The sequence below is a fragment of the Mustelus asterias genome, unplaced genomic scaffold (assembly GCF_964213995.1).
Source record: "Mustelus asterias unplaced genomic scaffold, sMusAst1.hap1.1 HAP1_SCAFFOLD_2036, whole genome shotgun sequence".
In the NCBI taxonomy this organism is placed as follows: Eukaryota; Metazoa; Chordata; class Chondrichthyes; order Carcharhiniformes; family Triakidae; genus Mustelus; species Mustelus asterias.
Genome location: NW_027591981.1, coordinates 3,099 through 20,498, shown reverse-complemented (window position 1 = coordinate 20,498; position 17,400 = coordinate 3,099). Strand labels below are relative to the sequence as shown.

General features: G+C 49.7%; 1 protein-coding gene across 4 annotated transcripts; it reads left to right on the top strand.

Moving 5' to 3' along the window:
* Positions 1-281: 281 nt before the first annotated feature.
* Positions 282-15,938, top strand: LOC144489234 (inhibitor of nuclear factor kappa-B kinase subunit epsilon-like). 4 transcript variants are annotated; one of them, XM_078207078.1, is made up of 7 exons: positions 282-382; positions 8,758-8,876; positions 10,959-11,099; positions 13,181-13,310; positions 14,274-14,455; positions 14,970-15,130; positions 15,824-15,938. In XM_078207078.1, the coding sequence occupies exons 2-7, from the start codon at positions 8,790-8,792 to the stop codon at positions 15,936-15,938; spliced, it is 816 nt and encodes a 271-aa protein (XP_078063204.1). In that variant the 5' UTR covers positions 282-382; positions 8,758-8,789. The 4 variants fall into 4 exon arrangements, with proteins under 4 accessions (XP_078063204.1, XP_078063201.1, XP_078063202.1 ...); XM_078207076.1 differs by adding an exon at positions 6,770-6,812 and having other exon boundaries at positions 324-382; positions 8,759-8,876; positions 14,970-15,922; XM_078207077.1 differs by adding an exon at positions 6,773-6,812 and having other exon boundaries at positions 339-382; positions 8,759-8,876; positions 14,970-15,922.
* Positions 15,939-17,400: the final 1,462 nt, after the last annotated feature.

Here is a 17,400-nt window from a genome sequence, read left to right as displayed (position 1 = left end):
CCCTCAGCCTCCTACGCTCCAGAGAAAAAGGTCCCAATGTGGCTGACTCTTAAAAATGAATGCTGGCCCAGCCAGTGACACCCACATGAATGAGTAAAAGAAAAAAACAACTTTTTATATTGACAAACAGGAATAAAAGTTCAAACAGCCCCCGTGCTGGGAATGAACCCTCTCAGCCCTGGGGGAGCAGCTAGTCTGAGTCTGAGCTGGACAGCAGCATGAGAATGAGTGGCTCTTTGCGCTGCAGTTCCCGAGAGACCCACACGGAGGCGGCGGAGATGCGGAAGGAGAAGGGAAACGAAAGTGAATGGGGCGAGTTTCGCTTTTTCTTCAGCTGAACAAACCTGACAGCGGAGACTCTGCCGAGAATTTGGATTTGACGGTGAGTTAACTTTCAAATAATTTGGGCGCCACTTGCCCCTGTCTCTGGGTAACCCCTCATTTCACAGCTTTAAGTGCTGGGATTCTGGTTAAATCGATCCCAGTTGTGTTTACATCAGCCATGTCTCTCTCCAGGATTCATGATTATTCATCAGAGTTAGGGAGAAATGTCTGAGAGGAGTGGAGGCTCCTGTGATTCAGAGAGAGTCACTCACTGAGTCTGTGTCAGTCTCGGGGTCAGTGTCAGTCTCGGGGTCAGTGCCAGTCTCTGGGTGAGTGGCAGTCTCTGGGTCTGTGCCAGTCTCTGGGTCAGTGTCAGTCTCTGGGTCAGTGCCAGTCTCTGGGTGAGTGCCAGTCTCTGAGTCTCTGGGTCAGTGTCAGTCTCTGGGTCAGTGTCAGCCTCGGGGTCAGTGTCAGTCTCTGGGTCAGTGCCAGTCTCTGGGTCAGTGTCAGTCTCTGGGTCTGTGTCAGTCACTGGGTTGCAGTGTCAGTCTCTGGGTGAGTGTCAGTCTCTGGGTCAGTGCCAGTCTCTGGGTCAGTGTCAGTCTCGGGGTCAGTCTCGGGGTCAGTGCCAGTCTCTGGGTCAGTGTCAGTCTCTGGGTCTGTGTCAGTCTCTGGGTTTCAGTGTCAGTCTCTGGGTGAGTGTCAGTCTCTGGGTCAGTGCCAGTCTCTGGGTTGCTGTGCCAGTCTCTGGGTGAGTGGCAGTCTCTGGGTGAGTGGCAGTCTCTGGGTCTGTGCCAGTCTCTGGGTCTGTGTCAGTCTCTGGGTCAGTGCCAGTCTCTGGGTCAGTGCCAGTCTCTGGGTCAGTGTCAGTCTCTGAGTCTCTGGGTCAGTGTCAGTCTCTGGGTCAGTGTCAGTCTCGGGGTCAGTGTCAGTCTCGGGGTCAGTGCCAGTCTCTGGGTCAGTGTCAGTCTCTGGGTCAGTGTCAGTCTCTGGGTTGCAGTGTCAGTCTCTGGGTGAGTGTCAGTCTCTGGGTCAGTGTCAGTCTCGGGGTCAGTGCCAGTCTCGGGGTCAGTGCCAGTCTCGGGGTCAGTGCCAGTCTCGGGGTCAGTGCCAGTCTCTGGGTCAGTGTCAGTCTCTGGGTCTGTGTCAGTCTCTGGGTTGCAGTGTCAGTCTCTGGGTGAGTGTCAGTCTCTGGGTCAGGGCCAGTCTCTGGGTCAGGGCCAGTCTCTGGGTTGCTGTGCCAGTCTCTGGGTGAGTCTCAGTCTCTGGGTTGCAGTGTCAGTCTCTGGGTGAGTGTCAGTCTCTGGGTGAGTGTCAGTCTCTGGGTGAATGTCAGTCTCTGGGTCCACAACCCACAACACACTCCTCAACACAACCCCCCCCCAACACCCCTCCCCCCAACACCCCCCCCAACACACACCCCCCAACACACACCCCCCAACACACACCCCCCAACACACACCCCCCAACACACACCCCCAAACACACACCCCCCAAACACACACCCCCCAACACACACCCCCCAACACCCCCCCCAACACACACCCCCAACACACACCCCCAACACACACGCCCAACACCCCCCCCAACACACACCCCCAACACACACCCCCAACACACACCCCCAACAAACCCTCCCCCAACAAACACCCCCCCAACACACCCCCCCAACACACCCCCCCAACACACCCCCCCCAACACACACCCCCCAACACACCCCCCCCAACACACCCGCCCAACACACCCCCCCCAACACACCCCCCCCAACACACACCCCCCAACACACCCCCCCCAACACACCCCCCCCAACACACCCCCCCCCAACACACCCCCCCAACACACCCCCCCAACACACCCCCCCCAACACATACCCCCCCAACACACCCCCCCAACACACCCCCCCAACACCCACCCCTCAAAACCCACCCCCCAACACACGCCCCCAACACACGCCCCCAACACACGCCCCCAACACACGCCCCCAACACACGCCCCCAACACACCCCTCAATACACCTCCCAACACGACCCCCCCGACACAACCCTCCCAACACAACGCCCCCGACACAACCCTCCTGACACAACCCCCCCAGATGCTCCCGCCAGACGAACCCCCCCGACTCACCCCGCCCAAACGCACCCCACCGACGCACCCCACCGACGCACCCCCCCGACGCAACCCTCCAACGCACCACCCCGACGCACACCCCTTACGACGCAGCCCCCAACGCACACTCCCCTGATGCACGCGCCTCCTGACGAACACCCCCCCGACGCATGCACCCCTCTGATGCATGCACCCCCCTCCAGCGCACACACCCTCCGGCGCACACCCCCCTCTGGCGCACACCCCCCTCTGGCGCACACCCCCCTCTGGCGCTCACCCCTCTCCGACGCACAACCCCCTCCGATGCACATGCCCCCCCCACGCACACGCACGCACCCCCCCCCCAACGCACGCGCACGCCCTTGACGCACGTGCACGCCCCCGATGCATACGCACACCCCAGACGCACGCCCCAGACGCACTCTCCGGACGCACTCCCCCAACGCACACACCTCCCCAACACACACACACCCCTCCAACACACACACACCCTCCAACACACACACACCCACCCCTCCAACACACACACGCCCCTCCAACAGACACACACGCCCCTCCAACAGACACACACGCCCCTCCAACACACACACGCCCCTCCAACACACACACGCCCCTCCAACACACACACACGCCCCTCCAACACTCACACGCCCCTCCAACACACACACGCCCCTCCAACACACACACACGCCCCTCCAACACTCACACGCCCCTCCAACAGACACACGCCCCTCCAACACACACACACGCCCCTCCAACACACACACACCCCTCCAACACACACACGCCCCTCCAACACACACACGCCCCTCCAACACACACACGCCCCTCCAACACACACACGCCCCTCCAACACACACACGCCCCTCCAACACACACACGCCCCTCCAACACACACACGCCCCTCCAACACACACACACCCCTCCAACACACACACACACACCCCCCAACACACACACCCCCCCAACGCACACAGCCCCCCAAAGCACACACCCCCCAACACACACACCCCCCCAACACACACACCCCCCCAACACACACCCCCCCAACGCACACAGCCCCCCAACGCACACGGCCCCCCAACGCACACAGCCCCCCAACGCACACAGCCCCCCAACGCACACAGCCCCCCAACGCACACAGCCCCCCAACGCACACAGCCCCCCAACGCACACAGCCCCCCAACACACACCCCCAACACACACCCCCCCAACACACACACACACCCCCCAACACACACACACACCTCTCAACACACACACACCCCCCCAAACACACACACCCCCCCGACACACACACCCCCCCAACGCACACACCCCCCCAAACGCACACACCCCCCAACACACACACACACCCCCCAACATACACACACCCCCCCAACACACACACAGCCCCCCAACACACACACACCCCCCCAACACACACACACAACCCCAGCACACACACACACCCCCCAACACACACACACCCCCCCAACACACACACCCCCCCAACACACACACCCCCCCAACACACACACCCCCCCAACACACACACCCCCCAACACACACACACCCCCCCAACACACACACCCCCCCAACACACACACCCCCCCAACACACACACCCCCCCAACACACACACCCCCCCAACACACACACCCCCCCAACACACACACCCCCCCAACACACACACCCCCCAACACACACCCCCCCCCAACACACACCCCCCCCCAACACACACCCCCCCCCAACACACACACCCTCCCCAACACACACACCCCCCCCAACACACACACCCCCCCAACTCACACACCCCCCCAACACACACACCCCCCCAACACACACACCCCCCCAACACACACCACCCCCCAACACACACACACCCCCAACACACACACCCCCCCAACACACACCACCCCCCAACACACACCCCCAACATACATTCCCTTTCTCTGTCAGCCCCACAATCCGATAATCCTCAGATATCAACATTCCTCTACCTTTGGTCTCTTTCACATCCTCGATTGGAATTGCTCCACCATTAGAAACACAGAAACTCGGAGCAGGAGTCAGCCATTTGTCCCTTTGAGCCTTCAATATGATCATGGCTGATCCTCTAACTCAATGCCGTACTCCCACTTTCTCCCCGTACCATTGAAATCTAAAAATTATCTCTCTCTTTCTTGAATACATTCAGCGACTTATCATAGAATCCCTACAGTGCAGAAAGAGGCCATTCAGCCCACCGAGCCTGCACCGACCACAATCCCACCAGACCCTATCCCCATAACCCTATGCTTTTACCGTAGCTAGTCCCCCTGACACTAAGGGGCAAGTTTAGCATGGCCAATCCATCTAACCTGCACATCACCCTCTGAGTGAAGAAATCTTTCCTTATCTCAGTCCTAAATGGTCTACCCTATATCCTAAGATTGTGTCCCTGATTCTAGATTCTCCAACCAGGGAAAACATCCTCCCTGCACCCAGTCTGTCCGGCCCTGTTAGAATTTTCTATGTTTCAATGAGATCTCCTCTCATCCTTCTAAACTCTAGTGAATACTGGCCCAGTCAATCTTGCCTCACAGGACAGTCCCGCCAACCCTGGTATCAGCCTAGTGAACCTCTGTGGCAACCCCTCTGTGGCGAGTATATCCTTAGATAGGGAGACTAAAACTCCAGGTGTGGTCTTACCTTATAAAAGCCTTCTGAATGCCCAAATACATCACATCCACTGGCTCTCCCGTATCCAATCTATTCGTTACATCCTCAAAAAAGCTCCAGTAGATTTATTAAACATGATTTTCATGAACCCATGCTGGCTTTGTCCAATCCCAGCCATGCTTTCCAAATGTTCTATTTTGGTAGGACAAATTTGAATGTGGATTACAGGGTCAACGGCAGGGTTCTGAGGAATGTGGAGGAACAGAGAGATCTTGGGGTTCATATCCACAGATCTCTGAAGGTTGCCACTCAAGTGGATAGAGCCGTGAAGAAGGCCTATAGTGTGTTAGCGTTTATTAACAGGGGGTTCGAGTTTAAGAGCCGTGGGGTTATGCTGCAACTGTACAGGACCTTGGTGAGACCACATTTGGAATATTGTGTGCAGTTCTGGTCACCTCACTATAAGAAGGATGTGGAAGCATTGGAGAGAGTGCAGAGGAGATTTACCGGGATGCTGCCTGGTTTGGAGGGTAGGTCTTAGGAGGAAAGGTTGAGGGAGCTGGGGCTTTTCTCTTTAGAGCGGAGGAGGTTGAGAGGCGACTTAATAGAGGTTTATAAGATGATGAGGGGTATAGATAGAGTGGACGTTCAGAAACTATTTCCTTGGGTGTATGTAGCTGTTACTAGGGGGCATAACTATAAGGTTCATGGTGGGAGATATAGGAGGGATGTCCGAGGTAGGTTCTTTACGCAGAGAGTGGTTGGGGTGTGGAATGGACTGCCTGCAGTGATAGTGGAGTCAGACACTTTAGGAACATTTAAGCGGTTATTAGATAGGCACATGGAGCACACCAGGATGATAGGGAGTGGGATAGCTTGATCTTGGTTTCGGACAAAGCTTGGCACAACATCGAGGGCTGAAGGGCCTGTTCTGTGCTGTACTGTTCTATGTTCTATGTTATCACATCTTTATAATAGACTGTAGCACCTTCCCCATTGGTGACCTTGTGTCCAGCCCTCAGCCCAGAAACATGGGGATACTTTCTCTAAAACTTTCCACCTCTCTATCCCGCGTTCCTTCTCTCAAACACTCCATAATCCCACCTCTTTGTCAAATTTTGTTTGAGAATAACCTCCACTGAAGGTGGGCAAAGGTAATGTTTTTGTTCCTGTTACTCTGTTCATCTTGAAACAGAATATCTCAAAAAATGGATGGATTTCAGTGAAACCTAGTACATGGATAGGATATGACCCATATACGAACTCTGTCGCTTTTGGCAGAGATAAGGATCCAGATCGAGATTTTGGAATTTTTTTAAAGGATTTGTTAACATGAGGACATAGGGCAAATTGGCATTTATTCTGGAATGTGGGCGGATTGTCATAGAATGTTGTGGATAGTTTTAGAGTGTTGCAGAATGTCTCAGATGGCGTGGCAAAATTTTCACAGCTGTCAAAATGTGAGCAGAGTTTTCAGAGCAACTTGTTGGATGTGGATTGGTCTGAAGCCTCCTCAGTGAGATGGAAGTTCTTAAAAGATTTTCTTTTCAGCTTTGTAATTCCAGAGCGTCAGTCAGGCAGGGAAGCACCTCATGGAAGAGCATGTAATTGTAATTGTTCTAGTATGCCTTTAACAGATAGCAGTATGCCATTCACTAAAAGGAAGTGTGTCCATTTTAGTTTATTTTTTCTTTCAGCAGCATACGTACAGCTCTGATATTGTCAAGCTTCATACCTTTCTAAGTATGTTTGCATGTGCCTAGAATTAATCAAACATCTTTACCCAATCCCTTATGAGTTGGCACTCATAGGAGCATAGGAATTAGGAGCAAGAGTCAGCAATTCAGCCCTTCGAGCCCGCTCCGCCATCTAAATGATCATGGCTGATCTCCCTCTCATCCTAACTCCACTTCCCTGCCTTTTCCCCACTGCCCTTTATCCCGCTTTTGATCAAATATTTATCTCGTTCTTGAACCCATTGATTGATTCTGCATCCGCTGCCCTCTGGGACAGAGTTCCATAGATTCACAACCCTCGGTGAGGAGTAACTTCTCCTTATCTCTGTCTTGAACCTCCTCCCTCTTACTCTACAACTATGACCTATTGTCCTATACTCCAGCGATACAAGCCCAAGCTACTCAACTGCTTCTCATATGAAAGCCCCTTAAATCTAGTGAACCGCTTTTGAACCACCTCCAGTGCCACCACATCCTTCCTCAAGGTGACCAAAACTGAACACAATACTCCAAGTGTGGTCTCACCAACGCCTTATACAATTGTAACAACACTTCTCTACTTTTATACTCCAGATCCTTTGCAACGAATGCCAAGATTCCCTTTGCTTTCCTTATCATATTCTGCACCTGCATACCCTCTTTCTGAAACTCATGCACAAGGACACCCAGATCCCTCTGCACAAGATGCCTTTTGAATCTGTTTCCCATTTAAATAGTAATTTGCCCTTTTATTTTTCTGGCCAAAATGGATAACCTCGCATTTATCCTCATTAAACTCCATCTGTCAGATTCTGGCCCATTCCCCTAACCTGTCAATATCCATTTGCAAACATGAACTGCCGAGGTTCAAGAAGGCAGCTCACCATCACCTTCTCAAAGGGCAATTAGGGATGGGCATAAATGCTGGCCCAGCTGGCAACACCCACAGCCTATGAAAGAATTTAAGACAGAATGTGCTAATGACCTTTGTGACCTCAAAAGGAATTGGAAACATACCCAAAAAGTGAAAAAAAGGTTAAGGGTAAAGAGCAGTGAGATTGGGTAATATTTATCCTTTAACGAACGTGACTACAAAGGTTATCTAGACTTTGTCATGTTGCTGTTTGTGCGATCTTACTGTGTAAAACTTTTCCATCTTGTAACAGTAACCATATTTCATTGGCTGCAAAACAATTTGGGACATCCTAAGGTTATGAGAGGTGTGATCGAAATGTAACTATTTGTCTTGACTATCCCATCCCATAAAAAGCAATTCGTAGATCCCTACAGTGCAGATGGAGGCCATTCAGCCCATCGATTCTGCACCAACGTTCTGAAAGAGCATCAATTTATCCCGCTAATCCACCTAACCTGCACATCTTTGGAGTGTGGGAGGAAACCGGAGCATCCAGAGGAAACCCATGCAGACACGGGGAGAACTTGCAGACTCCGCACAGACAGTCACCCAAGCCGGGAATCAAACCCGGGTCCTTGGCACTGTGGAGCAGCTGTGCTAAACACTGTGCCACCGTGTTGCCATATCAGCAGATAAGCTGTATTTTGGTGGTGACTGGTTAGTCACTGGTTAGTCTCTCCAGCTTTTTGTTCATTATCTTGCCAAGTGACTGTTGACCGTGTGTGAACAGAGTCAGCGTCTGATGATCAATGGACCAGAATCCAGCTGAGTCCAGTCCAATTCTTGCTGGGTGTCGGACAGAGGGATCTGGGCACTGATCGGAGTGGAATCCTGGGTGTTTTCACCTTGCAGAGTCCAGAGATTTATGAGTTAATTGTAATGTTGCTACCACTCTGCAAAAAATGTTAGGATTGAAATCTGGTTCTTTTCTGATCGATATAATTTCAATACTAGTTATTTGGTACATCAGTTGACCAATGGTCGAAGATTTAGTAGAAGATTTTGGGACTTAATTCCAGCCCTATCAGCTGACCTGCGTTATTCTTGATTTCAGCCAATCCAGAAAGATTTCCTCTCCGATCAGGGATGCAGAGCACAGCCAATTACCTCTGGCTACTCAGCGATGTCCTTGGACAGGGAGCAACAGCAAGTGTGTACAAAGCACGTCACAAGGTAAAGGACATTTTCCTATCAGCTGAAGTGTTAAAATTAGAAAGCTAGGATGAAGATGTGAAGTTGGGGAATCTTTGTGTCCATAGCGCAATATGGAAAGGTCATGGGGAATCGGTGTATACATTGGAGTGGAGAAAGAGTTGGTATGTTTGAGGAGGGAGAAGAGATTGAGTGACTGTGTTGCAGAGGTAGAGTTAAGGGATATGGTGAGAGGGTGAGGAATATAGTGACAGGGTGGATATGGTACATGGCAAGATCCCACTAATTGCAATGAGATGGTGGCCTGATAATCTCTCTTGTTTTTGAAGGATGATGGCTGGAATAGCACAGAGAACCTTCCTGCTTCTCTTCAAATAATCTGTTAGAATCTTTCACATTCATCCCAGCTATTCACAATATATATTAGTGATTTGGATGTGGGAACAAAATGTAACATCTCAAAGTTTGCAGATGATACCAAGTTGGGTGGGAGAGTGAACTGTGACGAGGATGCAGAGATCCTTCAGAATGATCTGGACAGGTTGGGTGAGTGGGCTAATCAATGGCAGATACAGTATAATTTGGATAAATGTGAGGTTTATTCACTCTGGAAGCAAAAACGAGAAGGCAGATTACCTGAATGGCTGTAAATTGGGAGAGGGGAGTGTGCAGCGGGACCTGGGTGTCCCTGTGAAACAGTCACTGAAGATATGCATGCAGGTGCAGCAGGCGGTAAAGAAGGCAAATGGTATGTTGGCCTTCACTGCGAGAGGTTTCGAGTACAGGAGCAGGGATGTGTTGTTGTAATTATACAGGGCCTTGGTGAGGCCACACCTAGAGTATTTGAGGCCACACCTAGAGTATTGTGTGCAGTTTTGGTCTCCTTTTCTGAGGAAGAATGTTCTTGCTCTCGAGGGAGTGCAGCGAAGGTTTACCAGGCTGATTCTGGGGATGGCGGGACTGATGTATGAGGAGAGATTGACTAGGTTAAGATTGTTTTTGCTGGAGTTCAGTCGAATGAGGAGGGATCTCATAGAGACTTTAAAAATTCTAACAAGACTAGACAGGGTAGATACAGGGAGGACATTCCTGATGGTGGGGGTGTCCAGAACCAGGGGTCACAGTCTGAGGATTCGGGGTAGACCATTTAAGACGGAGGTGAGGAGACATTTCTTCACCCAAAGAGTGGTGAGCCTGTGGAATTCATTACCACAGGAAGTAGTTGATGCCCAAACATTGAATGTATTCAAGAGGCGGCTGGATATAGCACTCGGGGTGAATGGGATCAAAGGTTATGGGGAGAAGCAGGATTAGGCTATTGAGTTGGATAATCAGCCATGATTGCAATGAATGGCGGAGCAGGCGCGAAGGGCCAAATGGCCTCTTCCTGCTCCTATCTTCAATGTTTCTATGTTTCTATCTGAGAGAGAGGGGGTGGGGGCAGGGTTTGTGGCAGGGAGAGAGGAGGTAGGGGAGAGAGGGGCTGTTGGGGGAGAGCGTGATGGGTGGGTGGTTTAGGGTGGGGGTTTGGGGTGGGGGCAGGGGGTATGGCAGGGAGAGAGGGGGGTAGAGGAGAGAGGGGGGAAGTTGGGTGAAAGAGGGAGGAGTGGGGAAGAGCTGATGGGTGGGTGGTTGGAGGTGGGGGATGTTGAGAGAGAGACAGAGAGAGGATCCAGCTGGTTGCCTCTCTGACTGGATAATTTATAACAAAATAGTTTGAGATGAGCTTTCCAGGTTACGTTTGCGACTGTCCAATCAGTGTCACCTTGCAGATAACAGAGAAAAATAAAATTAAATGAATGCAATGGAAACTTCCCTCAATTAGAGTTCAAATCCCACAGAACAGTTAAAATGAGGATACCAAGAATAAGGCAAGAGTTTAGGGATGAATTTTACTCAGAGGGTAATGGATGTGAGGAGTAAGTTACCAGGGAGAAGGCTGGAGCAGACATGATGAAGGGGGCCGTTGATTTGATGTGTTTTTGTACAGAGAGAAAGATGGTGAAAAGGTTGATTGACTTAATCGTGGAGAATTTATTGGACTCATTGCCGTTTCCTGTGTTCTTGTCTGATTTGTAACAAGTTTCAAAATCTACTTTTCAGAAAACTGGTGATCAGTACGCTGTGAAAGTGTTTAATCAAGTCAGCTATCTGCGACCTTATGAAGTACAGATGAGAGAGTTCGAAATGTTACGGAAATTAAGCCACAAAAATATTGTGAAACTGTTTGCAGTGGAGGAAGTGGTAAGTGTCTGATCCAATCACCAACGACCTTTAGCAGGTCATTGCAAACTCAATCCTCAGCAAGTGTGCAACATTTGCCATTCTCCAGTCCTCCGGTACCACCCTGTATTTCAGGAGGATCACAAGATTATGGTCAGTTGGTCAATTCCTCTGCAATTTCACCACAGTTAGAAGGCCAAAGAATTGGGAAGAAACTTGGTTTCAGTTTGAGTTTAACAAGGGCATAGGACATACTCTGGGTGGGGGGGATATCAATGTCCATCAAAAATGATTTGGCAGCACCGCTACTGACCAAGCCCCGAAGGACGCATCTGCCAGACTGAACCAGCAACGAGGGGGAAATCCACAGGACCGCCTTCTCATGAATCTCCTGTTGCCACTGCACCTGCCCTCTGGCAGCATTGATAAGAGTGAGCGAGAGCGCAAGACATTGAGGACACCCCTCATTGCCTTGTGTTTAAAAGAAGCATCTCAAAAGAGAGAACAGGAGAAGACCAGCTTGCCCAAACCTGTCCTGTACTGGTGTGATGTTAACTTAAATCATCACCCCCATTAGATACATGAATAGGCAGAGAATAGCTGGATACGGACCGCGTGGAGGCAAAAGGTCTTTATTTTAGAAAGGCATCATGTGTGGGTGCAGGCTTGATGGGCTGAAGGGCCTGTTCCTGTGTCGCACTGTTCATTATTTATTCCCCCTTCATGTCCATCCTCTCAGTCCCTGTCTTCCGTCCAACAGTCATGCAATATTTCTGTGAACAGCAAAAAGGGGAAAACAAATGAGGAAAATTGAGGAGCAAAGCTCTGAGCAAACTCCTCTCTGAAGGAAAGTTTAGCCTCTTGCTTTTAACAACTGGAAGGAGAGAGGAAGAGAAACAGAAAATGCTGGAAAATCTTAGCAGTCTGACCGCACCTGTGGAGAAAGAACAGAACTAACGAACGGTCATCCAGACTCGAAACGTTGGCTCTATTCTCTCTCCACAGATGCTGCCAGACCTGCTGAGATTTTCCAGCATTTTCTGTTTTTGTTTCAGATTCCAGCATCCGCAGTATTTTGCTTTAATATATAGGAAGGAGAGATGGAATGATTAAGTACAGTAGATAATTCATAGCAAATAATTAAGTGCAGTAGAATATTCTGCAGGTTGAATCATCCTGTTGTAAGATTTTAGTCTGAGTGGGAGCTTAACTGTAGTTCTGTCAAAATTCTGTCATGGGATCTGGACAATCACAATCTTATTGGAGCTAAAATAAAGGTTGAGAGTTAACCACATTGTGACACCTTTCCCAATTTCCTTTCCTGATCCCTGAGCAGTTATTCCAGGAATTCAACTGCATCACAGATGTAATGGAGCACCACAGGATATTTAAAAAATCCTTTCATAATTGTGCTAAATAGGTTTCTCTGGCAAATTCTGGCAAAAACAACTTAGATTTATTAACAGGTGAATGTTTTATTAAAGTCTGGGGATTATTATCAGGGATACTGAGAGCAGGCGGGAAAGTGGAGTTGAGTTGAGGCCAAGGATCCAACCTTGATGGTATTGAATGGCAGGACATGCTCATGGGCTGTATGGTCTACTCCTGCTCCTAATCAATGTATTCTTACAGTAGAATTACCCCAAACCAACCTACACTCATTTGCTGGAGATCTGGCTGGCTCACACTTCCCCAAAACACTCAGTGCCTCCTAGAGCCATCAGATGTAAGAGGGACCTCTGGAGCAACACCAGATATATCCCAAGAATCACCTTACAGAAGAGACTCCACTTGGCTGGATGGAGTTAAGCTTCAGATCGGCTATGACTTAACTGAATGATGGAATAGACTTGAGAGGCTGAATGCCCTCTTCTTATTCTCACAATCGCCAATAGACACTGAGAACCATGAAACATCATAAAAGAGTTTAATTCTGTGAATTCCCAGGGCGTAGGCCTCTGTGCTGCTGATGCTCGGAGTCCTTGGTATCTGTGTACAATCACCGGATGTGGTACATGCACCGCTCCCTGCTGTCTTGTGCGCTGCTCTCTCGTTCTATGTATTGTAGGGTTTTGATGTTTCTCCGTGTGCCTGTCCTCTAGGGAGCCACCAAACAGAAAGTGCTGGTGATGGAGTACTGCGCTGGCGGCAGCCTGCTCAGTGTCCTGGAAGAATCGGAAAATGCATTTGGATTGTCGGAAGTGGAGTTCCTGATTGTGCTGGGAAGTGTTGGTGAGTTTCACGCTATCTGTACATTCACCGGATTACACTTAAGGAGGCATTTCATGGATCTGTGCTCCAGGAGGGAATTTGGCAACTATGTCCCAAACCCAACCACCAGGCAAAAGCCAGAAACCCTTTGGCTTTCAAGAACACCCATTTCAGGCCAGAGTCACTCACAGATCATTGGCTGAGGGAGGTTTGAATTTGGTTCTGGAGCTGCCATTCGTAAGTACCTGGCAAAGAAAGAACTTGCATTTGTATAGCACTTTTCACATTCTCCGGGTTGAAAGTACTTTACAGCCAATGACGTACATTTGAACTGTGACTACACCGTAGGTGGTGTTGATTGAAGGATAAATGATCACTGGGACGGGTCTATGCTTTGACCTAACAGCAACTTGTTAGCTGTTCCTCCACCTAGAACAGGCAAACTGAGAATGTAGGTGTGTGTTCTGCCACTAAGCCAAGCAATTGGAAAATCTCGGAGCAATTGCACTGTGTTCCTTTATACCAATTGGATTTTGTCCCCTTAAATGAATTGGCTAAATCACAAGAACAGGAGGAGGTCATTTAGCCCACCAAACCTGTTCTGTCATTCACTGAGATCAGGACTGATTTACATCTTAATCCATTTACCTGCCTTAGTTCCGTAACCCCTCATCACCTTTGCCCAACAAAAATCCATCATTCTCAGTTTTCACACTTTCTATTGACTCCCCCAGCCTTACAACCTTTGGGAAGAGAGTAGGAAATACGGCAGCCAATTTGTGCACAGCAAGCTCCCACAAACAGCAATGTGATAATGACCAGAATATCTGATTCATTTTTAGTGCTGTTGATTGTGGGATGAAGATTGTGGAGATGTCACTTCATCAGACAGGGCTGGATTGCGGTTCAGGCCCACAAACAAAAGGCTGACACAGAAATTCTTTTTCCTCCCCCATCGTTATTTGCTTATTCTTCTATTACCAGTTGGTGGCATGAACCAGTTGAGAGAGAATGGAGTTGTCCATCGCGATATTAAGCCTGGGAATATCATGCGAGTGGTTGGGGATGATGGTCAGTCAGTCTACAAACTGACAGATTTTGGAGCAGCGCGGGAACTAGAGGATGATGAAAAGTTTCTGTCGTTGTATGGGACTGAGGAATATTTGGTTAGTACCCTTCCAAAATTAATTGAACATGACTGTAAGACAGTGACACTCATCATTGGACATGGTGTTGCTGGAGATCCAACAGGAGATAAGGCAGGATAGTATTGAGAAAGAACAGGATTACATGTATCTCTGGGAGAGTTAAGGAGTTATACAGGTCAGGAAGATTCTAGATTCCACCCATTGTCTTTGCTGACTTACCTAATGTCAACTGACAGCCTCTGGAGGAAAAGGCTAGAGGCAAGGTGGGATTAAATGCTGGGGCAGTCTTGGCTACGATTTTCCGATGTCGGAGAGCCTGCTGACCAGAATGCCACTGGAAAACGTATTGAATAAAATTCCAGTGACAGTCAGTCAGTGCCTTAAGGAACACAGGATTGGTGGGAATCTGGTGGGGCGGGGGTGGGGTGAGGGGGGAGAGGTCGGGGTTGAGGGGTGGGGGGGAAGGCAGGGAAGCATTGAAATGAATTTTACAATCTCCAATGTTAACTGGTTTGTCTTGTCCCCTCGCCAGCACCCGGATATATATGAACGCGCTGTACTTCGGAAGCCTCAGAAAAAGGCGTATGGTGTGACGGTGGATCTGTGGAGTATCGGTGTGACATTCTACCAGGCAGCGACAGGCAGCCTTCCCTTCATTCCATACGGAGGACCCCGCAAGAACAAGGAGATGATGCATGTCACTCTCAGCAAGACTTTTGAATCTCACCTTCATATTAATTCATGCACTTTTCTAACTACTAATCTACCATCTGTCTGTCCATGTTTAGCTCTCTCCCCTATTCCACTTCATAACCATCCATTTATAAATCCCATCCCACATCATTTCACTCCGCCCACTCCATCTCTTCCATAAGATCATAAGACATAGGAGCAAGAATTAGGCCACTCGGCCCATCGAGTCTGCTCCGCCATTCAATCATGGCTGATATTTTTCTCATCCCCTTTCTCCTGCCTTATCCCCATAACCCCTGATCCCCTTATTAATCAAGAACCTATCTATCTCTGTCTTAAAGACACTCAGTGACCTGGCCTCCACAGCCTTCTGTGGCAAAGAGTTCCACAGATTCACCACTCTCTGGCTAAAGAAATTCCTCCTCATCTCTGTTTTAAAGGATCATCCCTTTAGCCCTGAGGTTGTGCCCTCTGGTTCTTCCATCTGTCTTCTCTCCCCGTTCCATTTCTTACATCTTCTGTCTCACCCTATTCTTTTATCCAATCTCATTATCTCTATCTCACTAAACTCCTTAATCATCCTTCTATCCTCTTCATCTCCCCTCCTCATCTCCTCTCTCTCTCCTAACTATCCCATCCATCTATCTCGGAAAATGGCCAGGTTTTTATCATCGCTAAATGCTTTAATTCCAGGTTTAAGATCACGACTGAGAAACCAGAGGGAGCGATAGCGGGAGTGCAGTGGAAAGACTGTGGCCCAGTGGAGTGGAGTTATGAATTCCCGGCCAGTTGCAGGCTCTCTCAGTAAGTCCTCCAAAGATGAGCCATAATGGGAGCAGTAAGTCCCTGACTTACTGCTGGCTGGATTTTGGTAGTTATGTGGTTAGATTGTCTGAAGTTGATCGTAATGAGAAAAAAAGGCAAGATGTAATCTTGCAAACAACCCACAAGATGCACTGTCCCAGTGGGAGAAGGAGGAGACCATTCAGCCCCTTGAATCTGATTCACTTGTTGATTGGATCATGGACATAAGACTCAGGAGTAAAGTAGGCCATTTGGCCCATTGAATCTGCTCTCCCATTCAGTGAGATCATAGAACATAGAAAGTCACAGCACAAACAGGCCCTTCGGCCCACAAGTTGCGCCGATCACATCCCCACCTCTAGGCCTATCTATAGCCCTCAATCCCATTAAATCCCATGTACTCATCCAGAAGTCTCTTAAAAGACCCCAACGAGTTTGCCTCCACCACCACCGACGTCAGCCGATTCCACTCACCCACCACCCTCTGAGTGAAAAACTTACCCCTGACATCCCCCCTGTACCTACCCCCCAGCACCTTAAACCTGTGTCCTCTCGTAGCAACCATTTCAGCCCTTGGAAATAGCCTCTGAGAGTCCACCCTATCCAGACCCCTCAACATCTTGTAAACCTCTATCAGGTCACCTCTCATCCTTCGTCTCTCCAGGGAGAAGAGACCAAGCTCCCTCAACCTATCCTCATAAGGCATGCCCCCCAATCCAGGCAACATCCTTGTAAATCTCCTCTGCACCCTTTCAATGGCTTCAACATCTTTCCTGTAATGAGGTGACCAGAACTGCGCGCAGTACTCCAAGTGGGGTCTAACCAGGGTCCTATAAAGCTGCAGCATTATCTCCCGACTCCTAAACTCAATCCCTCGATTAATGAAGGCTAGTACGCCATACGCCTTCTTGACCGCATCCTCCACCTGCGAGGCCGATTTAAGAGTCCTATGGACCCGGACCCCAAGGTCCTTCTGATCCTCTACACTGCTAAGAATGGTACCCTTCATTTTATACTGCTGCTCCATCCCATTGGATCTGCCAAAATGGATCACTACACACTTATCCGGGTTGAAGTCCATCTGCCACTTCTCCGCCCAGTCTTGCATTCTATCTATGTCTCGCTGCAACTTCTGACATCCCTCCAAACTATCCACAACACCACCTACCTTGGTGTCGTCAGCAAACTTACCAACCCATCCCTCCACTTCCTCATCCAGGTCATTTATGAAAATGACAAACAGCAAGGGTCCCAGAACAGATCCCTGGGGCACTCCACTGGTCACTGACCTCCATGCAGAGAAAGACCCCTCCACAGCCACTCTCTGCCTTCTGCAGGCAAGCCAGTTCTGGATCCACAAGGCAACAGCCCCTTGGATCCCATGCCCTCTCACTTTCTCAAGAAGTCTTGCATGGGGGACCTTATCGAACGATCTGATATAATCCTCAACTCCACTTTCCCGCCTT

Bases quoted from the DNA above. Each gene is read 5' to 3' on its own strand.
- LOC144489234 (XM_078207075.1), top strand. From the start codon at position 8,790: ATGCAGAGCACAGCCAATTACCTCTGGCTACTCAGCGATGTCCTTGGA. The intron at 8,877-10,958 runs GTAAAGGACATT...TCTACTTTTCAG, and splicing joins TGTACAAAGCACGTCACAAG to AAAACTGGTGATCAGTACGC. The intron at 13,311-14,273 runs GTGAGTTTCACG...TTCTATTACCAG, and splicing joins GATTGTGCTGGGAAGTGTTG to TTGGTGGCATGAACCAGTTG.